Source organism: Quercus suber, unplaced genomic scaffold (assembly GCF_002906115.3).
Source record: "Quercus suber isolate HL8 unplaced genomic scaffold, Cork oak 2.0 scaffold_611, whole genome shotgun sequence".
Taxonomy (NCBI): domain Eukaryota; kingdom Viridiplantae; phylum Streptophyta; class Magnoliopsida; order Fagales; family Fagaceae; genus Quercus; species Quercus suber.
The window spans coordinates 208,811-233,172 of NW_027070054.1; the positions used below are offsets into that span (position 1 = coordinate 208,811).

Here is a 24,362-nt window from a genome sequence, read left to right on the forward strand (position 1 = left end):
TAATGAGCGATTCTGAAGTTAGAGATACAATTTCTTTTCAGTTTCCACCTTTATCCATTTTTATATATTAAACAAGATTGTTCTTAGTTACAAATATAAAACCCATTTTTGAAGGTAATTTTTTGTGAATTAAAATATGTGTACTATCAAAAAACTAAAGTTATTATTTTATGAAAAAAAAAAAATAGAGCTCCATTGGAAGCATCCAAACCATGGGCCTTCTACTTTGAATTCATCTTGATTTTGAAATGTTCAAAAAGGCCATAATGGGTGTCATTTTGTTTTCTTGGCGACAAAGGTAAAAATTTTCACGCTTAGTTGGTTATATATTTGTTAGTTTTTTTTTTTTTTTTTTGCCAACTCCATCTCTAACAAAACCACACAAATTTAACACCACCGGTATAACCATGCTAACTATAGTAAAAAAAAAACCCATAAACGAGCATGGGAGAAGATATAAAGCGCAATAAGTTTTCGTTTGAAGAAGTGGGTGAGGGACCTAACCGACTCCATGTGTTTGCGCAGTGCATGGCTGATCTTTCCGGTAATGAATGTGAAGAATGCTTCAACCATGTGAAGACCCTTTTCGCTAGTTGCTTTCCTTCCATAGGTGGTCGGGTTTATGCTGATGGGTGCTTTATCAGGGTAGAGAATTATAGTTTCTATGAAGAAACTGTTGGACCTGATGCTTTGAAGGTATTTTTTTATATATAAATATATTTTGGTTAATGATAAACTGCACTCATACATCTTGTTATTGAGGAAAAATGTGTCATTTGAGATCAGGCTAATAACCAGGGGAATATGAAATTCATTAAAAAGATACTATTGTTAAGAATTCGTTTCCAGTAAAATGAGTAAAGTATGAATTAGGAATTTGTTATGATCCTTTTTTTTTTTGGGGGGGGTGGGGCGGCTAGTTTGTAGGGAATTTTTGTTTTCAGAGTTTTATAATTTAGGTGATAGATAAAATAAATGTTATGTCCACAATATTTTTACAAGTGATAAGTTGTTATTGGTTATAATTTAAATCTACCACTAAAATTACTTTTTTACTCACTAATAATAACTCGTAACATTAATAACTTGACACTTATGATTTGTTATGAAAATAGCATTTCTGGATAATAAAGGCTACATGTTGGGGTTTGCACGGGTCGAGTTGAGGAGTTTTTTCAATCCAACTCATTATGATTGGGTTAAAAAAAATCCAACCCAACCCAACCCACTGTAATTTTTTCTTTTGATAATTTAACCCAATCTAGCCAGTTGGGTTAGATTGGGCCAGTTTTGGCAAATTGGTGAGTTTGCTGCACAACTTTTGCTACATGACAAAAATCTAGTAACTCATTCGTGTTATTTTGTCTCCCCACGACGGAAACCAGAATTCGAGTTCCCCTCCTCCACTTGTAACAATTATAAAAAACAAAAAAAAAAAAAAACAAACTACATTCTTCCTATTACAAATGGATAAAATAAATCACTACACCATATTAGGGAAATAACGCACCACCAGCACAATCCCAATACTTGATATGCTATATTAGTGTGGGTAAAACTTAGGTACATTTCCTTAAGTACTATATATTAGATTCCCCAATTAATTTTGAAAACATGGTTGCATACTTGCATTAACCAATGAAACACAAACATAATATTTATTTTTCCCAATGATAATTACATTCAATATAATTATTTATTTGTAATTAATTTTTTTGGGAAAATTATTGTACTTAATTAGAACTTAATATAATTCATCTAAAGAATTACATCAAAGTTTTACCCCATTTGTATTAGTACTAGGATTGTAAATGAATTGAGTTGCTCATGAACACTTTGGGCTCAAGTTATGAAAAATTATAATAAACAAATTAAGCCTAAGCCCAAGCCCAAATTATTGTTTGACTATTAATTGAGTCATGTTCAAACATAATTATTTGAGAACAAACTTGATTCAAGTGGTAACTTAGTTGTAATGACATTTTTTGTGCTGTCTTATGTCTTTGTTTTGAAATTTTTCTCTTCCTCCCCTACTATCAACTCTAAAAAAATAAATAAAAAAAAATTAAAAAAAAAAAACTAAAGGTCTGTTTGGGATCTGCTTATTTTACAAAAACTGAAAATTTTTTGCTAAAAGTACTGTAAATAAAGATAAAAGTTAGTTGAAACAGTATAATGAGATCCATGAATTCAAAAAGTGCAATAGGACTGATGAATAGGTTCATAAGATATCAAATTATTATTGGTACTTTCTAATAATTTTTACAGTGAAATTAATTATATATAATTTTTAACAATAAGAGGCCAATAAATCTAATTGTTATAGCTTAAAAAAATTAATTTTATATTAAATTACAATTACCTTTAAGTGTCCCAAAACAAGTTTTGATAAAAAATAGTGAAATAAAACTAGATAATTTTATATAATGGGAAACTTAAGTAGAGCTATGACCTAAGTTTTAACCTCCCATTTACATCTTCCAATACAACAATATCATCTCGCATTATTTTCTTTTCAAAAGAATAAAATAAATAAAGATTACCACAAGAGAGTGCAGTAGACATTACTTGAGAATTGGGTAATCTGCTATATATTGATAGGTACAAAGCGGCTAAGAAAGAAGGCAGCTTTAATTGCTGTGAGAATGGATAATACATATTTATATATATATATATATATGCTTTTGCAGGCAACTCCAGTCACTTCTTCTTCTTTTTTATTTTTTAATTTATTTTTAAGAATAGTGAATAGGGTTTTAATGAAATTGTGATCACGTCTATTGGTTTCTGTTCTTTCATCTTAAAAAATATGATACGACATTGTAAATTGGGGGTGTTAAACAGTATCTAATTAATTCAAATAATATAATTTTAACTATATTATAGTTGTTAATTATTAGCATAAATTTGTGAAAGGTTAAATATATATATATATATATATATTAGTGTTTATGTGTATTATATATGAAGAAATAATAAATTGTGTGAACAAGCTCAAACCTGTTCAACAAGTATATGAATAAGTTTGAACTTGTAAATAGCTAATGAGGTTGAACTTTGAACTTGGTTTGTGTTCGAAAAAAATTAAAGTAACCAATCTTGAATTTTTAATACTTGACTTGACTTGTTTACTGCCCAAATTAGCACATTCAATATAAAAAACCCCTAACATGCTTGTCAAAAGGATGTTAAGAATACGGGCTGTGTATAATCAGACACTTTGACCCTTAAGATACAAATACATTTTCAAGATGCAGTATTAATTGACATGAATCTCCATGATAACGCTCGTGTGCTTGTCTGCGTGGTTTTATATAGCTTTATTTTGTCTTTTACAACAATCATGAACCCAAGCCTCACTGATTTTCCTTCATCTAATATGCTACTCTTTTTGGGGATTGATTGGACATAGAGATGCAGTAATAGTTTTGACAGAAGTCAAATATTCAAGGACACGGCAAAGTATTTGGTCTATAAGATAGCAAAACAAGCACCAGATAGTCGAGGATTTGCAGTAAAGCATCAGAAATTGCCTGCGGGTTCATCAGTGTATGCTATGGCTAATTGCTGGAAAACTATGGACCATAATATGTGTTCTTCCTGCCTGGAAAATGCAGCCATGGTTTCCTTATCTTGCCTACCATCAACAGATAGCCGTGTGATGAATGCAGGCTGCTTTATTCGTTACTCTGATTATGACTTCACCAATGGCCCTGATTCTGATGCAGCTGTAGGTCAGTTCTTAATCATTTAATCTTGGTAATATTAGTTCTGGTTACCACAACTGTGTCAAGGAATGCTCTGTCCTATGGGGGACAAGACCATTGCAACAATATCCTTCCTATGTAATTTGAGCAAGACGCATATCAACACATGTTTTTATATTCACTTAGTGCCTATATAAATCTCATGTTCTAAGGTTTATTCATTGCTCCTGGTACCTGAATAAATTTTATATAGTGTAGAGCCCATGTTATTATCCCAAACCATGTCATATTGGCATATGTTATTAAGATTTTTTTTTTTGGATGGTCAGGTATACATCTCACTGCTACATTTCACCCGTGCAAACGCCCTTCCAAGCACTTTTATGTTGTATACATTATATGATAGTGTCTCCTCTATTTGCCTTGTCTTTTCAATTTTGAGGGTTTCTTTTTTCTCATATTTAATTTTGGAGCTTATCTAATTTCATAATTTACTTGTTGAATCTCTTGTAGATACCATATTTTCATATGTCTCATATGCTCTCGGTGCCATTGCTTCCTGTGCTTTGGTGATTGTAATTGGATTCTGTGCTGGTAGAACTGTATACAGACGAAAGAATCACAAAAGAAGAGTAAAAGGTAATGTTAAATGAAATTGCATATTAGTGATTCCTTCGCTGTTGTTTCATTCTTCCTCACAATAACACTACTTTAATAGTTTATCTATACATGCTCACATTCTAGTAAATAATTTCTTCTCATCATCACAAAATATGTTTTTGTATCCGAAGGAAAGGAAACGCTCTTATCAGATTCAAACAGAAGCTTGCAGATCTTGCAGTTTCAGTTCTCAACCTTAGAAAAAGCAACTGACAGCTTTGATCAAGCCCACAAGCTTGGTCATGGAGGAAATGGTGAAGTTTTTAAGGTACGTGTATTAAGTGCCTTATATTTCTAAATTTCCTAATTCCATTTCTCTAATTTATTATATATGCATATTTGAATAGGGAACCTTAGCTGATGGTAGAGAAATCGCGATTAAACGATTATACATCAGAGGAAAAGCTAATACAAACGAGGTTTACAATGAAATGGATATCATTAGCAGAGCCCAACATAAGAACTTGGTTCGTTTCCTGGGTTGCTGCTTCACCAATACAGACAGCTTCCTTGTCTATGAATTCCTTGCAAACAGAAGCCTTGACAGTATTCTATTTGGTAACAACTTCAAACTCAATCTCATCTCTTTGGGTAGGATCAGACAAATGATAATTGTGATGGTAATTGGCAATTAGATAGTATGTGATAAATCTAATCTAATGTAAATTATCCTAGTCATCTGTTTGGTGAGTGTTGTGTCTGTTAGAATTATGGTTATGTAATTAAATTCACCATTTCCTAATAGTTAAAGTTTTTGGGATAATCAGTAATTTAATAGTGTTTATGTGTAAATTATCCTAGTCATCTGTTTGGTGAGTGTTGTGTTCACGTAAGAGATCTAGTTATAACTATAATATTGTGGATAATGGCATCAATTTATAGAACATGTTTAACTAACTACTGTTGGTTTCTTAGTAATTATGAATTCATGTTCCTTCTAGTGTAAAATATCTTGATGAATCTTTTGCTACCCATGGAAGATAGACCCAGAGAAGAAGACGGAACTAGATTGGAATAGAAGGCTTGGAATAATCATTGGAACAGCCGAAGGTTTGGAGTACCTCCACAAAGGCTGTCAATTTCGGATAATTCATAGAGACATCAAAGCAAGCAACATTCTATTAGACTTGAAACATAAACCAAAAATTGCTGATTTTGGCCTAGCAAGGTTTTATTCGTGTGACAAAAGCCTCATCAGCACTGCCATTGTTGGCACACTGTAAGTGTGCTTATTTAATAGTATTCTTCTTATTCTTCATAACTTCTAGTCCGGTATTTAGAACTTGAATTCTGTTGAATCATTCACTATACTAACAAAAACTCTCCCTTGTTAATGCTTGAAAGAGGTTACATGGCTCCTGAATACCTTGCTCAAGGGAGACTAACTGAAAAAGTAGATGTCTATAGCTTTGGAGTTCTAGTGCTTGAAATAGTCAGCGGTGTGAAGAACAGTGAATTTCATCCTACAGAAACATTTGAGACTCTTATTATTAATGTAAATTTTCTCATAACCTTTTGCTTAATACTTGTGTGTATGTGCATTTGAGCAGCTTCTGTCTTTGTATATGCAACACATTTAGTCTAGGGACACAATTTTTTTCACAACTTGACATCTTAGCAAATTGTGAGAAGGATCTTGAAAAAAGTTGTCCCTAACATTGCTCTTGTATTCATTGCCATTGTTAGTTTCATTTTTTGTTTGAATGTAGGCTTGGAAGCACTTCCAATCAAATACAGTATTGGAGATTATAGATGAAAGCATAATGATGGAAGACGTTGGAGAAATCACAAGAGTTGTTCAGGTGGGTCTATTGTGTACTCAAGAATCACCATCTTTACGTCCTAGCATGACAACAGTAATTCAAATGCTTAAAGAAAAGGATTTCCATTTGCCAGTGCCATCCAAGCCTCCTTTCGCGGATGAATGTGCAAGATTATCTTCATCATTTGACTCTTCATGTCATCATCGACAAACTTCTTGTTTATCTGATTTATGTACATTCCACAGTTTTAAAAAGTGTGACCCTGAATAATTCCTCTTTGATTTTCAGTAGGCTTTCCTTCTCTCCCTTTCCCTCTTTTTTTTGGGATCATTTCTCATGTTATTTATGTTTGCAATGCTTGACAAAGACAAGATGCAGCATATTTAACAATGTTTTAGTTCTTTTATTCTCTTTCTTTTCATTTTTTTTTTTCCAAGTCAAATTTTTGTAATCCTAATTCTCAACCAAAAAAAAAAAAAAAAAAATTTTTTTTTTTTTTTGATGGTGAAGTATACATCTCACTGCTACATTTGACCTGTGCAAACGCCCTTCCAAGCACTTTTATGTTGTAAACATTATATGACAGTGCCTCCTTTATTTGCCTTTTCTTTTCAATTTTGAGGGTTTCTTTTTTCTTATATTTAATTTTGGAGCTTATCTAATTTCATAATTTTCTTGTTGAATCTCTTGTAGATACCATATTTTCATATGTCTCATATGCTCTCGGTGCCATTGCTTCCTGTGCTTTGGTGATTATAATTGGATTCTGTGCTGGTAGAACTGTATACAGACGAAAGAATCACAAAAGAAGAGTAAAAGGTAATGTTAAATGAAATTGCATATTAGTGATTCCTTCGCTGTTGTTTCATTCTTCCTCACAATAACACTACTTTAATAGTTTATCTATACATGCTCACATTCTAGTAAATAATTTCTTCTCATCATCACAAAATATGTTTTTGTATCCGAAGGAAAGGAAACGCTCTTATCGGATTCAAACAGAAGCTTGCAGATCTTGCAGTTTCAGTTCTCAACCTTAGAAAAAGCAACTGACAGCTTTGATCAAGCCCACAAGCTTGGTCATGGAGGAAATGGTGAAGTTTTTAAGGTACGTGTATTAAGTGCCTTATATTTCTAAATTTCCTAATTCCATTTCTCTAATTTATTATATATGCATATTTGAATAGGGAACCTTAGCTGATGGTAGAGAAATCGCGATTAAACGATTATACATCAGAGGAAAAGCTAATACAAACGAGGTTTACAATGAAATGGATATCATTAGCAGAGCCCAACATAAGAACTTGGTTCGTTTCCTGGGTTGCTGCTTCACCAATACAGACAGCTTCCTTGTCTATGAATTCCTTGCAAACAGAAGCCTTGACAGTATTCTATTTGGTAACAACTTCAAACTCAATCTCATCTCTTTGGGTAGGATCAGACAAATGATAATTGTGATGGCAATTGGCAATTAGATAGTATGTGATAAATCTAATCTAATGTAAATTATCCTAGTCATCTGTTTGGCGAGTGTTGTGTTTGTTAGAATTATGGTTATGTAATTAAATTCACCATTTCCTAATAGCTAAAGTTTTTGGAACAATCAGTAATTTAATAGTGTTTATGTGTAAATTATCCTAGTCATCTGTTTGGTGAGTGTTGTGTTCACGTAAGAGATCTAGTTATAAGTATAATATTGTGGATAATGGCATCAATTTATATAATATGTTTAACTAACTACTGTTGGTTTCTTAGTAATTATGAATTCATGTTCCTTCTAGTGTAAAATATCTTGATGAATCTTTTGCTACCCATGGAAGATAGACCCAGAGAAGAAGACGGAACTAGATTGGAATAGAAGGCTTGGAATAATCATTGGAACAGCCGAAGGTTTGGAGTACCTCCACAAAGGCTGTCAATTTCGGATAATTCATAGAGACATCAAAGCAAGCAACATTCTATTAGATTTGAAACATAAACCAAAAATTGCTGATTTTGGCCTAGCAAGGTTTTATTCGTGTGACAAAAGCCTCATCAGCACTGCCATTGTTGGCACACTGTAAGTGTGCTTATTTAATAGTATTCTTCTTATTCTTCATAACTTCTAGTCGGGTATTTAGAACTTGAGTTCTGTTGAATCATTCACTATACTAACAAAAACTCTCTCTTGTTAATGCTTGAAAGAGGTTACATGGCTCCTGAATACCTTGCTCAAGGGAGACTAACTGAAAAAGTAGATGTCTATAGCTTCGGAGTTCTAGTGCTTGAAATAGTCAGCGGTGTGAAGAACAGTGAATTTCATCCTACAGAAACATTTGAGACTCTTATTGTTAATGTAAATTTTCTCATAACCTTTTGCTTAATACTTGTGTGTGTGTGCATTTGAGCAGCTTCTGTCTTTGTATATGCAACACATTTAGTCTAGGGACACAATTTTTTTCACAACTTGACATCTTAGCAAATTGTGAGAAGGATCTTGAAAAAAGTTGTCCCTAACATTGCTCTTGTATTCATTGCCATTGTTAGTTTCATTTTTTGTTTGAATGTAGGCTTGGAAGCACTTCCAATCAAATACAGTATTGGAGATTATAGATGAAAGCATAATGATGGAAGACGTTGGAGAAATCACAAGAGTTGTTCAGGTGGGTCTATTGTGTACTCAAGAATCACCATCTTTACGTCCTAGCATGACAACAGTAATTCAAATGCTTAAAGAAAAGGATTTCCATTTGCCAGTGCCATCCAAGCCTCCTTTCGCGGATGAATGTGCAAGATTATCTTCATCATTTGACTCTTCATGTCATCATCGACAAACTTCTTGTTTATCTGATTTATGTACATTCCACAGTTTTAAAAAGTGTGACCCTGAATAATTCCTCTTTGATTTTCAGTAGGCTTTCCTTCTCTCCCTTTCCCTCTTTTTTTTGGGATCATTTCTCATGTTATTTATGTTTGCAATGCTTGACAAAGACAAGATGCAGCATATTTAACAATGTTTTAGTTCTTTTATTCTCTTTCTTTTCATTTTTTTTTCCAAGTCAAATTTTTGTAATCCTAATTCTCAACCAAAAAAAAAAATTCTTGTAATCTAGTGTTGAGAGTTATATTAGTCCAAGTTCATGTGTGGGATTAGGCCCATTGTACTATTAACTTTCCAGAGTATATAAATCATTTCAATTTCCATTATGTTAATAGTCATGTAGGGGAAACATGATGATAGTTAGGAAAGTTAAAAGTATAGCACAGAAGAACTAAGAGAGAGAGAGAGGGAGAGGGGACTAAAATAGAATCATAAAGATATGTGTGCAAGAAATATTGCAGAACATATCATTGTGTCTTTTGAGTTTTGACATAAATTGGTTATATCTAAATTGAAACGATTGGCATGACTCCATTAGGGTGTAATATGTCTACTACTTTGACCATTCTTGCTTGATATTATAGATCTTAAGTAGGAGTCTAAGATTGGAAATGAAATTGAAGCTAAAAATCTTAAGAGTGTGCTCTTTACAGTAAGCTCATGTTTACCTTAACATGATTGCCGATGTTTTTGAATTTTGCACAAAATCCACCTAAAATTTTTGGTACAATCTAATCTAAGCTGCATTGCATTGTGAACTGGCTTATGACTTTTGAGTGCAAATTTTTAGGTGCAGAGATTGCTTGAGAATCCTTAAGGTGACAGCCAATAGGGCTTAAGCGTATGATATGACAAAAAGGATATGATTGTTTTGAGATTTGACTTTTGTAGAGGTACCCATATAATAGCAGGTGGTGTTATGATGAAATTGAGTGACCAACTTCCATTATTGAATCTGGCCAGCCAAAAGATATATTAATAAAAATCGCATAAAATAGAAGAAGAAAAAAAAAAACACAAAAAAACAAAAAACAAAAGGAAATTTTCCATGGTTGAAGGTCTCATCACATGTGTTTAGCACCGTATTTTGAACAAAGTGGACAAGTTTCCACTTTATGATAGATGATTAAGAAAAAAATGTCAAAAGTTGAGAATAAACCTGACCTTTTTTTCTTTTTTTAGGAAGAAACCTTACCTTAAGTTTGGTAGAAGACTTTTCATTACATAGACACTACTTATCAGGTCACAATATAAAAAATTAAGAGAGAGAGAGAGAGAGATAGTGGGGGTAGTTGAGTTGATAGGTGTAAGAATAGGCTTGGGCATATGAAAGTTGAAAAAAAAAAAAAAAAATCAAACCTTGCTTCTTCTTTTTTCGCTTTTTTTTCTCATACTTTTTATATTTTATGTCATGATCAAAGTGAATATAATCGTACATATAAGTCCCTCTACTACCAAGTCCTCATTCTCAATTAATTAATTAAAAGAAATATTTAAAACCAATGCAGAAACTTACTGAAATCAAACCAATTCTAAGGTTAAAAAAGTGAACAAAAAGCCAAGATTTCTATTCGAGATGAGCTTCTTAATAACAGTAACATGTTGGCTTGCCCGTAAAAATGGGGAGACAATTTTTTCATTTTTTAATTATGTAATTTGAAGAAACGAGTCAATTCCAAAATTGTGTAATTAAGATTTGATTGTAGCTGTTGTTGTTGAGGTTTCCAAACATTCATAGAATTATTTGAACAATATTGGGTTATGTTCACATAATCTTGGAATGAAGAAGTTCCTTTCCCAAGCTGCACTTGTTGCAAAGTACTCATGTAATGGGAAACCTTCAAATTCAAATTGGTTCGACACTTGCATTTGGTCTAATATGGCTTTAGTTTTTATCTTTTGAGTATGTACTTCTAGTGTGGTTGTTGGATATTTTTATAAAAAATATCATATTTATTTTTAATACTCATTCATGTGAATTGAGGAAATCAATTACCCCTTAATATCAGATAGGTTGATTGCTAAATTTTAAAATTCAAATATAATTCAAAATTTGAATAGCTATTGCATGTCAATAGTTTTAGTTAGGAAAATTCTTGAAAATTAATGTGAAATCAATTACCCCTTAATGTCAGATACGTTGATTGCTAAATTTTGAAATTCAAATATAATTCAAAATTTGAATAGCAATTGCCAATGGTTTTAGTTAGGAAAATTCAAGAAAATTAATGTGATTTTTAATACCATATATTGATAGCTTTTAGTATACTTTCCTTTATAAACTTTTGCTTTAAAATGTTTCTTTTAATATATTTAATAGTAACGTTATAAATGGAAAGTGTCAAAAAATTATACAACTATATATTTATATAATTTACTGTTGATGGTTTATAGCATTACAACTTGCTTTCCATTCTTAGTTGTAATTATTGTGTATAGTCAAAGTTTCAAAGGAAAATATTAATTGATATCTAAAGGTTAGCCACCTTAGGGGCTGTTATTTTGTTTTCAATAGCAATATGACACTAAGACAACTTGATTTGGCTATTAACTTGTTTCAACGTATATACATTGGCAAAGACTTTTGATGGCCGGTTTATATTTTATATATATATATATATATAAAAAGATACCTTTTGATTATATATTGATTTCAATAACTTTATGACCATTTAAATGTTATCAAACATTTTGATTCTTTGGCTAAGGATAAGTTACATGTCCGGCTCTATATATATGGAAAGAAATAAAAGTTTCATATAATATTATTTTTTTGAATTACAAAGCTACAGACTTCAAAAAAAAAATTATTGTCCTAAACACTTACTTTCTATTACTTCGTACTACTCACAAAAATAATTTATCTTTTACTAAATTTTCTGTAAAAAGAAAGTACTATAGAGAGCTTATATCTTATGAGCAGTGTAGGCTCGCAAGGATAATCAGCAAAGAAGGCTGGACTGTTGTATCCTAGAGACAACGTGCAAAAATATTTTGTCTAACTATATCAGATATACCATAGACGGCATGATTTGTCTCAAGACAGTGACTTGATCCACGCCTCATTTCTGCCACCTCTTTTGGTAAAATCATATTGTGTAATTTCCAATGAAAAATCAAGTAATATCTCTTCTTTATTTCCAAAAGTGGTTGCCAATTTGTTTTAGTAGAAATCAATTTTTAATAAGTTTGGTCCCTTGTTAATGTTTGTAGGTTGCTTAAAGTGAAATTAGAGGGGTGCAAAACCCAATTTAAAGTGAAATTTGACTTCAAGGATTAGGGCTTGGGGTTTGGAAATGTCTCAATCAAGAGCATATTGAGAAAATGCACAAATTTAACAATGAAAAATGACCTAAAGTGACTTCAATTTTCTAATTGACTATGTCCAATCCCTAAACCTAATTTTTCTTTAATGTCATTGATTCAAAATGAACTGATTTAAGCTAAATTATTTCGAAGGGATTTATTCCTAAATAGACTAAATTCAAATGCTTTGATTCAAAAATTGAACTAAAATGGATTGAAGTGAACTATCTTGAAATGAAATTAATTGAATTAAATATGATCAAAGCAATTACAACAGATTAAAGCCTAAGTCATCATTCTAAAATCGAATTGATTCTAAACAAGCAAAAATTTAGATCAAACACATACAAACACTTAAATAATTCGTCAAACTTGACTAATACTTAATTAAACAAGATCACAACCACAAAGGAAGCAACTTACAAGCATAAAGCCTTCTTAAATTCTTAGAATAAATCTCTGAAGAAATTAAGTACATATGCTCTCATGTTGATCTCTGATATGTTCTTAGTTGTTCGTTGTTTCTTCTCTTTATGCCAATACCTCTATCTATAAGCGAAAAATGTAGCTATTTTAAGTCCATAACTACCCACTAATCAGAAGAGTAGATGGTTACTTCCAGCAATTCACTACCCATAGTTTTAATTACTTCCCGTAACCGCATTTGAAATTTCTTGTCTCAACGTCTTTTGTTCTCATCGGAAGTTTGGAACAGAGGTATTCAATCGAGTTTTACCAGGATTGTCACGTTAACATTGTATATCATAAGGAATAGTCAGATACTCGAAAATGTCTAGATACTCTCTTTTGTAAAAAAAAAAAAAAAAAAAAAAAATTATACAATCATATTTTGGTTTTTAACTATTAAAATTGCTAGTAAGTTATCTGTGCGATACACGAATAATGTTGTAATGTTTTATGTAAAATGGTTTTGGAAAATGTTGTATAAGTATTATAACATAATTGTTATAGAACTTTATTAGTAATGAGTTCATCATAAAAAATAACAATTATAAATTGCGCACACATCATTTATTCAATTGAAGTGTAATAAAGAAAAAAAAAAAAAAACTTTGGAGGAATATTAATATATTATAGAATTAAAGTTGATATAGACAGTGTTTTTCTCTTTCTCCTTAATTCTAAAACAAAATATACATCTTAAACACCCACAGTTAATCACATCATTTACAAAACTCACAAATTCATAACGTCCGACTTTAACATCAAAATCATAACTTTTGTTGTCACTCAATACAAAATGAAAGCCCCCCTTCTTTGGTTGTAGTCAACTCATATGGGGTTAGGATTAAATGAAACAACAATGATAGAGTTAGGTAAGTGTCATTGAAAGATTGAAGGTAAATGACATCGTTTTTGGTCTATGTGTATTTGACATGAGATGGCATGAAGAACTATGGGTAGGTATATATAAATGGCTAGAAGTGTAAGAAGTGAAAATGGTGAATTAAAATGCAAAGAGGTTTGTGTGTGTGTGAGAGATGAAAAGTCTTGAAATATTGAACCAAAAGAAACAAAGAATATTTATTTTTTAATAAGAAAAGTCTTGAAACATTAAACCAAATTAATAAAACAAAAAGTCAGTATTTAATTTGTTATTATCTCATTGTGGCATTTAAGAATGTTTTAATTCTCTTTATATAAAATGCGCCACTTGCCAAAATCTCATGTTTTCCCACATGAGATCTCTACTTTTATATATATAAATATATATACTAGTCACATACCCGTTTGTTGCATGTAATTATTTTTTTAGGATGATCTCATAACGTATTTTATTAATATTATAATTTTAGTTAATAACCATTGGTTTTTCATTAGTTTTTAAGTTAATAAAAACCTTATACACACACACACATATATAAAATGTGAATCTTTACACATACTTTTAAGTAAACTCTATATATTCCACTTCTTTGGATGTGTAAAACTATAGACTACCACTCCATAATGACAATGGCAAATTAATTTTATCATTTTTTTAATGATCTCATTTGTAACGCTTCTTACCATTATCATATAACATTAAATGAGAGATAGTATCGTTCATTAGATTTTCAAAAGTTATAGTGTATGAAAATTATATATATATATATATACACACACACACATATTATAAATAAGGTAATATGAAATGTCAAAAAAGGGATTTTAAAATTTTATAACTTTATTTCTTATGTAATTTATGCTATTATCAGAGAACATTTCTTTTTTAGTTATGATTAGAAGTATGGTTTCCATAGTTAGAGTTTGATTATTTTTAAGTTTAAATTTAGTATTATGATTGTATTTAATTGTTGTTTATTGATTTAATTTTTAAGTGAATTTAATGGTTTATTTGACTACACTGTAAAGTTCTTAATGTTCTCTATATGGCCATCTCTATTTTTTTTTTTTTTTACTTCTCCTTACAACCTCTTTGTTTTCCAATTAATGATTACTAATTGACGTTTGATTTTTTTTTCTTTACTCTTTATTACTTTGTATTGTTTTTTTTCTTTTACCATCTCTCTCTCTCTCCCCATTGGCAACCTATCGTTTTTCAAAATTTGATGATGATTCTATGACATTAAATTTAGTGTTTCTAAATTGACATTTGTTTTGTATTCCATTTTTCCTTTGATGCATTGGGTGTGAGGATGAGTGTTTCCTTATCATTACTCCACTTTATGAGAGGACAATTTTATTTATTGAATTTAAGCAAAATATTATATGTTAAATTTTTAAGAATAAAAAAGGAGAGGAAATATAAATAATTTAATGATATATATGGGGGATGTGGCTAAATTTAAATGTTGAATAAAATAATATGAGAAGAAAAAAGAAGTAAAAATAAAATATATAACAATAAAAGCTAACTTATCCAAATCATTCTATGTAATATAATAATATTATATTCTTATATACTATTTTTAATTCTTTATAATGCAATATGATAACATTTAACAATCAAAATGAACCAAAAAAAAAAAAACTTAAAACACAAAACTAAATCACGTCAACCCAAAATAGAGTTCTAAATAACACAACTTTATCAAGCTAAAGTAGAGATGCAAGAAAAATAAATAAACAAATCCACCAAAAAAAATGAGGGAGAAAGAGAGGGAAATAGCCCTTTTTTGTGAGGGAAAATTATGCAAAGAATAGAAGAGTGAATGACAAATTTATATTAAGAGGATGATAATAAAAAGAAACAAAATAAAGGAAGATAAAGGGAAACAAAAAAAGTAGTATTAAGTTAGAAGGTTTGGGAGATGAAAAGGTAAAGGGAATGAGAAAGGTTGGAAAAAGTATAAATGTAAAAAAAAAAAAAAAAAAAAAAAAGTAAAATTTGATGATGACAATTTTTTATTATTTGAATTTAAGTAAAATATTACATTTTTTATTTTTTAAAACAAAAAAGGAGAGAAAATATAAATAATTTAATGATAAGGAGGATGTGGTTGAATTTCAATATTGAATAAAATATGACGAGAAGAAAAAAAAAAGTAAAATGAAAGATATAACAATAAACACTAAATTATCCAAATCATGCTATGTAAAAGAATTATATTATATTCTTATCTACTATCTTTGATTCTTTATAGTGTAATCGGAGAACAAAAAATAATAATAATAACTTAAAACACAAAACTAAATCGTATCAACCTAAATTAGAATTAAAAAAAAAAAAATTTATCAACCTAAAGTAGAGATGCAAGAAAAATAAAAATCCACCAAAAAATTGAGAGAGAGAGAGAGAGAGAGAGAAAGAGAAATAACATTTTTGTGAGGGAAAACTATGCAAAAAATGGAAAAGAAGATGACAAATTTATAGGAAGAGAGAGTGAATAAAAAGAAACAAATAAAGGAAGACAAAGGGAAAGATAAATATTGATATTAAAGTAGAAGTTAANAAATTCAAATATAATTCAAAATTTGAATAGCTATTGCATGTCAATAGTTTTAGTTAGGAAAATTCTTGAAAATTAATGTGAAATCAATTACCCCTTAATGTCAGATACGTTGATTGCTAAATTTTGAAATTCAAATATAATTCAAAATTTGAATAGCAATTGCCAATGGTTTTAGTTAGGAAAATTCAAGAAAATTAATGTGATTTTTAATACCATATATTGATAGCTTTTAGTATACTTTCCTTTATAAACTTTTGCTTTAAAATGTTTCTTTTAATATATTTAATAGTAACGTTATAAATGGAAAGTGTCAAAAAATTATACAACTATATATTTATATAATTTACTGTTGATGGTTTATAGCATTACAACTTGCTTTCCATTCTTAGTTGTAATTATTGTGTATAGTCAAAGTTTCAAAGGAAAATATTAATTGATATCTAAAGGTTAGCCACCTTAGGGGCTGTTATTTTGTTTTCAATAGCAATATGACACTAAGACAACTTGATTTGGCTATTAACTTGTTTCAACGTATATACATTGGCAAAGACTTTTGATGGCCGGTTTATATTTTATATATATATATATATATAAAAAGATACCTTTTGATTATATATTGATTTCAATAACTTTATGACCATTTAAATGTTATCAAACATTTTGATTCTTTGGCTAAGGATAAGTTACATGTCCGGCTTTATATATATGGAAAGAAATAAAAGTTTCATATAATATTATATTTTTGAATTACAAAGCTACAGACTTCAAAAAAAAAATTATTGTCCTAAACACTTACTTTCTATTGCTTCGTACTACTCACAAAAATAATTTATCTTTTACTAAATTTTCTGGAAAAAGAAAGTACTATAGAGAGCTTATATCTTATGAGCAGTGTAGGCTCGCAAGGATAATCAGCAAAGGAGGCTGGACTGTTGTATCCTAGAGACAACGTGCAAAAATATTTTGTCTAACTATATCGGATATACCATAGACGGCATGATTTGTCTCAAGATAGTGACTTGGTCCACACCTCATTTCTACCACCTCTATTGGTAAAATCATATTGTGTAATTTCCAAGGAAAAATCAAGTAATATCTCTTCTTTATTTCCAAAAGTGGTTGCCAATTTGTTTTAGTAGAAATCAATTTTTAATAAGTTTGGTCCCTTGTTAATGTTTGTAGGTTGCTTAAAGTGAAATTAGAGGGGTGCAAAACCCAATTTAAAGTGAAATTTGACTTCAAGGATTAGGGCTTGGGGTTTGGAAATGTCTCAATCAAGAGCATATTGAGAAAATGCACAAATTTAATAATGAAAGATGACCTAAAGTGACTTCAATTTTCTAATTGACTATGTCCAATCCCTAAACCTAATTTTTCTTTAATGTCATTGATTCAAAATGAACTGATTTAAGCTAAATTATTTCGAAGTGATTTATTCCTAAATAGACTAAATTCAAATGCTTTGATTCAAAGTACACTTAATTGAACTAAAATGGATTGAAGTGAACTATCTTGAAATGAAATTAATTGAATTAAATATGATCAAAGCAATTACAACAAATTAAAGCCTAAGTCATCATTCTAAAATCGAATTGATTCTAAACAAGCAAAAATTTAGATCAAACACATACAAACACTTAAATAATTCATCAAACTTGACTAATACTTAATTAAACAAGATCACAACCACAAAGGAAGCAACTTACAAGCATAAAGCGTTCTTAAATTCTTAGAATAAATCTCTGAAGAAATTAAGTACACATGCTCTCATATTGATCTCTGATATGTTCTTAGTTGTTCGTTGTTTCTTCTCTTTATGCCAATACCTCTATCTATATGCGAAAAATGTAGCTATTTTAAGTCCATAACTACCCACTAATCAGAAGAGTAGATGGTTACTTCCAGCAATTAACTATCCATAGTTTTAATTACTTCCCGTAACTGCATTTGAAATTTCTTGTCTCAACGTCTTTTGTTCTCATCCGAAGTTTGGAACAGAGGTATTCAAACGAGTTTTACCAGGATTATCACGTTAACATTGTATACCATAAGGAATAGTCAGATACTCGAAAATGTCTAGATACTCTCTTTTGTAAAAAAAAAAAAATTATACAATCATATTTTGGTTTTTAACTATTAAAATTACTAGTAAGTTATCTGTGCGATACACGAATAATGTTGTAATGTTTTATGTAAAATGGTTTTGAAAAATGTTGTATAAGTATTATAACATAATTGTTATAAAACTTTATTAGTAATGAGTTCATCATAAAAAACAACAATTATAAATTGCACACACATCATTTATTCAATTGAAGTGTAATAAAGAAAAAAAAAAAACTTTGGAGGAATATTAATATATTATAGAATTAAAGTTGATATAGACAGTGTTTTTCTCTTTCTCCTTAATTCTAAAACAAAATATACATCTTAAACACTCACAGTTAATCACATCATTTACAAAACTCACAAATTCACAACGTCCGACTTTAACATCAAAATCATAACTTTTGTTGTCACTCAATACAAAATGAAAGCCCCCCTTCTTTGGTTGTAGTCAACTCATATGGGGTTAGGATTAAATGAAACAACAATGATAGAGCTAGGTAAGTGTCATTGAAAGATTGAAGGTAAATGACATTGTTTTTGGTCTGTGTGTATTTGACATGAGATGGCATGAAGAACTATGGGTAGGTATATATAAATGGCTAGAAGTGTAAGAAGTGAAAATGATGAATTAAAATGCAAAAAGGTTTGTGTGTATGTGTGAGAGATGAAAAGTCTTGAAATATTGAACCAAAAGAAACAAAGAATATTTATTTTTTAATAAGAAAAGTCTTGAAACATTGAACCAAATTAATAAAACAAAAAGTCAGTATTTAATTTGTTATTATCTCATTGTGGCATTTAAGAATATTTCAATTCTCTTTATATAGAATGCGTCACTTGCCAAAACCTCATGTTTTCTCACATGAGATCTCTGCTTTTATATATATATATATATATACCAGTCACATACCCGTTTGTTGCATGTAATTATTTTTTTAGGATGATCTCATAACGTATTTTATTAATATTATAATTTGAGTTAATAACCATTGGTTTTTCATTAGTTTTTAAGTTAATAAAAACCTTATACACACACACACATATATAAAATGTGAATCTTTACACATACTTTTAAGTAAACTCTATATATTCCACTTCTTTGGATGTGTAAAACTATAGACTACCACTCCATAATGACAATGGCAAATTAATTTTATCATTTTTTTAATGATCTCATTTGTAACGCTTCTTACCATTATCATATAACATTAAATGAGAGGTAGTATCGTTCATTAGATTTTCAAAAGTTATAGTGTATGAAAATTATATATATATATATATACACACACACACATATTATAAATAAGGTAATATGAAATGTCAAAAAAGGGATTTTAAAATTTTATAACTTTATTTCTTATGTAATTTATGCTATTATCAGAGAACATTTCTTTTTTAGTTATGATTAGAAGTATGGTTTCCATAGTTAGAGTTTGATTATTTTTAAGTTTAAATTTAGTATTATGATTGTATTTAATTGTTGATTATTGATTTAATTTTTAAGTGAATTTAATGGTTTATTTGACTACACTGTAAAGTTCTTAATGTTCTCTGTATGGCCATTTCTTTTTCTTTTTTTTTTTACTTCTCCTTACAACCTCTTTGTTTTCCAATTAATGATTACTAATTGATGTTTGATTTTTTTTTCTTTACTCTTTATTACTTTGTATTGTTTTTTGTTTTTTACCATCTCTCTCTCTCCCCATTGGCAACCTATCGTTTTTCAAAATTTGATGATGATTCTATGACATTAAATTTAGTGTTTCTAAATTGACATTTGTTTTGTATTCCATTTTTCCTTTGATGCATTGGGTGTGAGGATGAGTGTTTCCTTATCATTACTCCACTTTATGAGAGGACAATTTTATTTATTGAATTTAAGCAAAATATTATATGTTAAATTTTTAAGAATAAAAAAGGAGAGGAAATATAAATAATTTAATAATATATATGGGGGATGTGGCTGAATTTAAATGTTGAATAAAATAATATGAGAAGAAAAAAGAAGTAAAAATAAAATATATAACAATAAAAGCTAACTTATCCAAATCATTCTATGTAATATAATAATATTATATTCTTATATACTATCTTTAATTCTTTATAATGCAATATGATAACATTTAACAATCAAAATGAACCAAAAAAAAAAAAAACTTAAAACACAAAACTAAATCACATCAACCCAAAATAGAGTTCTAAATAACACAACTTTATCAAGCTAAAGTAGAGATGCAAGAAAAATAAATAAACAAATCCACCAAAAAAATAAGGGAGAAAGAGAGGGAAATAGCCCTTTTTTGTGAGGGAAAATTATGCAAAGAATATAAGAGTGAATGACAAATTTATATTAAGAGGATGATAATAAAAAGAAACAAAATAAAGGAAGATAAAGGGAAACAAAAAGAGTAGTATTAAATTAGAAGGTTTGGGGAGATGAAAAGGTAAAGGGAATGAGAAAGCTTGGAAAAAGTATAAATGTAAAAAAATATAAGTACAATTTGATGATGACAATTTTTTATTATTTGAATTTAAGTAAAATATTACATTTTTTATTTTTTTAAAACAAAAAGGGAGAGAAAATATAAATAATTTAATGATAAGGAGGATGTGGTTGAATTTCAATATTGAATAAAATATGACGAGAAGAAAAAAAAAGTAAAATGAAAGATATAACAATAAACACTAAATTATCCAAATCATGCAATGTAATAGAATAATATTATATTCTTATCTACTATCTTTAATTCTTTATAGTGTAATCGGAGAACAAAAAATAATAATAATAACTTAAAACACAAAACTAAATTGTATCAACCTAAATTAGAGTTTAAAAAAAAAAAAACAAAAATTTATCAACCTAAAGCAGAGATGCAAGAAAAATAAAAATCCACCAAAAAATTGAGAGAGAGAGAGAGAGAGAGAGAGAGAGAGAGAGAAATAACATTTTTGTGAGGGAAAACTATGCAAAGAATGGAAAAGAAGATGACAAATTTATAGTAAGAGGGAGTGAATAAGAAGAAACAAATAAAGGAAGACAAAGGAAAAGATAAATAGTAATATTAAAGTAGAGGTTAGTGGAGAGATGAAAAAAATAAGAGAATGAAAAAGATTTGAGAAAGTATATATATATTTTAAAAGTGAATGTTAAAAGAAATTATAGGAAAATTAGAAAATATATATATATATATAATGACGTGGACGTTGATGTAACTTAATTAGAGCGTAACAACAATAAATGCTATACTTCGTCTTATAAATATATATAAATATAGATTAATATTAATTTTTATATAAACTGTATCATTATTCATTGACTAAAAACTTATTAGTCTGGGACAAATCTATCATCACTTTATTTTTCTTTATTTCACCCAAGTTCTCTATTTTTTCCTCCCACTTTTGGAAGGACAAATTTTGTTAGGTTCAATAATTGGAAAATGCTCACCCTCACTCCTTTCTATTCTCCTATTTTCTCTTGCACGAAATAGTCAAAAACTTTCTCTGCTAATCTTTTTTCTCTTCTTTGGTTGGCCCTTTTTTTTAACTTTCCCAAATCATCCTACCAAGTACCAACTAATCACAGATTAGGACTTGTTTAGTAATGTTATTTAAAAAATAATAACTTTTGTTATTTAAATAATAGAATACATATTTTTATAACATTTTTTATAAATATATATTTTTACAGACACTTAAACATCAATATTAAAAATCTTTTATCAAAATCTTACTGACCCATCATCACTCACTTTGAATTGCAATTATTTCTTTCAAGAATGATGGTAATGATTCCATTATTGAAAGAGGGATCCAAAAATCAAGGGTAATTAAAAAGCCGTAAAGGAAAAGGGTCAAAGATGCCATCAACTTTGCGCTGTACTAATTTGCAATCCTGCTGTTTGTCAAACGTGGCTGCTGGGTACATTGAGATTTGTAGCTTTGTTTTTTGCACACTTTTTTAAGTCCAAATAAAAAAGAAGTACACATGGCCCACATATAGACAGAGACATAAATAAATAAATAAATAAATATTATGATAATGTAGGTAGATGATGTGAAAGAAGAGGTCCCAACAAGAGAGTTTGTTGTGCACCAGGTGGACGGTGTAAATGTGAAAGTGTATCTCTCTTTACCTACACAACTACACCTATAGCTACACCGACCGACCCTTTTTCTTTTTCTTTTTTTTTCAATGCGGAAATATTCCATTAAAAACAGAAATGGAGTTATTAAAAACTGAAATTGAGTTGCAACAAAGCAGAAGCACCAACACACAAGCTTTAGCTAGAGTCCAGATGGATAAGGTGTTGACCATCGGAGGAGCACAACTCTTCCAAACTTAGTTTGTTCCATTACATCTAGCATAAGCAAAAATTCAATCATTCATTTTAGTTGTACAGTCAACAATCTACCCAAAATCACACATTAAGAAGTTGCACAATTGTCGTGTGCCGGAATTGGCCTCTCAATTAAAGTTTGAAACTAACATTTACATCTTAATTAATTTTGAGATTACTCTTTCTTCTATTAAATTTTTGACATATATGTGAAGTGACATTTGAAGGTTTGCTCACGTCCATTATTGCAATTATTTTAAGCTTAAAAAAGCATTTCGTTTTCTCATAGGCTCAGGTCTAACGACAACGGATAAAGTGTCATTATGATTACGTTACTCACGCCCCGATAGAAGATGCTAACTTAAGTCACCCCTATCCATTTTTTATTCATTAAAAAAAGTATTCCTCTTTTTTATCGTTTGTTTGTTCAATTTAATGAAAAAAAAAAGGATTAGCAGAATGTAAAAAAAAAAAAAAATAGATTAGATTTTATTTGCTAAGCATTACATTATTATCATATACTTATGAAATAAGAGCTACATCTCTTTACATACTTGTCAGTTATCTGGATCCGAGAAAATCCTAATTATATTTTTTTATACTCTAAAAGAATTAATTAAAATTGAAACTCTTACAATTACTTATATATAGTTTAAATTGATTTACAATGTGCTAATATAAAATAGAGCACACATTCACACAACAAACTCATAGCGTCTAATCCATACAATTCATATCACACCATTAATAGGATAGATACTATCAGGAGAGCTCTGAGCTACCAAGAAGTGAAGGTGGGAAAGCAAGTTTTCCTATCTAAAAAACCGAAAATTATTATTGTATACTGCGAAACAGTATTCTAATCTCATGCTAGTGTCACAAGATGTTTTGTCAAGTGCTACATGGGTTTGAATTCTTGAGGCCATGTCTAGTTGTATTGTTTAAACAACAATTTTTGTTATTTAAATAACACAAAATATATTTTCATAACACTTTATTTATACATATTTTCACCGTCCTATTTAATTAGTGTTAAGCGTAGGAACTGGGAATGCCACCAAATTGACTTGTCTATATTTGCTATTTAACTCTTAATACAAGTAAAGTTGACACTGCAAACAGGGCCAAATTGGCCATGTACCATGAATTTTCGAAATTTTTTGCACGAAGACACTGTTTCTGAAATTATTAGGAATCTACCATCTTTTTCAGTACTCGAGTTTGGTGAACTCGAGTACTGTGTTTTATAGCTCCACCGTGGCATGGCTGACATGGCGTGCGGGGATTTAAAAATTCCAAACAGTACTCGAGCTCCCTGAGCTCGAGTACTGTTCAAAGTAGTACTCGAGTATGTGAAGCTCGAGTACTGTGTTCAGTACTCGAGTTCAACAAACTCGGGTATTATTCTGTTTGCCATTTTCTGGAAAATGCAATCTTTACGTCCTAGTTCTGGGATTGTGGCTGCCCTTAGCTAAATTCACTGGTAGGTCCACTTGGCTAGAAGCTCATGCTCTCTCTCTCAATAAAAAAACAATGAAAGAATATGTTTTTTTATGTGGTTTTGGTTAGCCATCTAACTCAAATCATTAGAAACAGAATACAATGGCCCAATGGTTTCTTTAATCAGTTTGGTTCATCTTCTTCTTTTTTCTTTTTGAAGAAATTCACAATATTTTATATATATATATATATATATATAT

At 29.6% G+C, this 24,362-nt stretch overlaps 2 protein-coding genes across 3 annotated transcripts; both read left to right on the forward strand.

Moving 5' to 3' along the window:
• Nucleotides 1-445: 445 nt before the first annotated feature.
• LOC136064020 (cysteine-rich receptor-like protein kinase 46) lies at nt 446-6,591 on the forward strand. Of its 2 annotated transcripts, XM_065765144.1 has the most exons (9): nt 446-696; nt 3,413-3,734; nt 4,221-4,346; nt 4,499-4,635; nt 4,715-4,925; nt 5,352-5,586; nt 5,712-5,862; nt 6,077-6,169; nt 6,264-6,591. In XM_065765144.1, the coding sequence occupies exons 1-9, from the start codon at nt 529-531 to the stop codon at nt 6,579-6,581; spliced, it is 1,761 nt and encodes a 586-aa protein (XP_065621216.1). In that variant the 5' UTR covers nt 446-528; the 3' UTR covers nt 6,582-6,591. The 2 variants fall into 2 exon arrangements, with proteins under 2 accessions (XP_065621216.1, XP_065621218.1); XM_065765146.1 differs by having other exon boundaries at nt 6,077-6,417.
• Nucleotides 6,592-6,801: 210 nt separating this feature from the next.
• Nucleotides 6,802-9,020, forward strand: LOC136064024 (cysteine-rich receptor-like protein kinase 46; the record flags this gene model as incomplete). Its single annotated transcript, XM_065765161.1, has 6 exons — nt 6,802-6,949; nt 7,102-7,238; nt 7,318-7,528; nt 7,955-8,189; nt 8,315-8,465; nt 8,680-9,020. Coding segments are annotated over 6 exons (1,206 nt in total), but the record flags the coding sequence as incomplete, so codon positions are not given.
• Nucleotides 9,021-24,362: the final 15,342 nt, after the last annotated feature.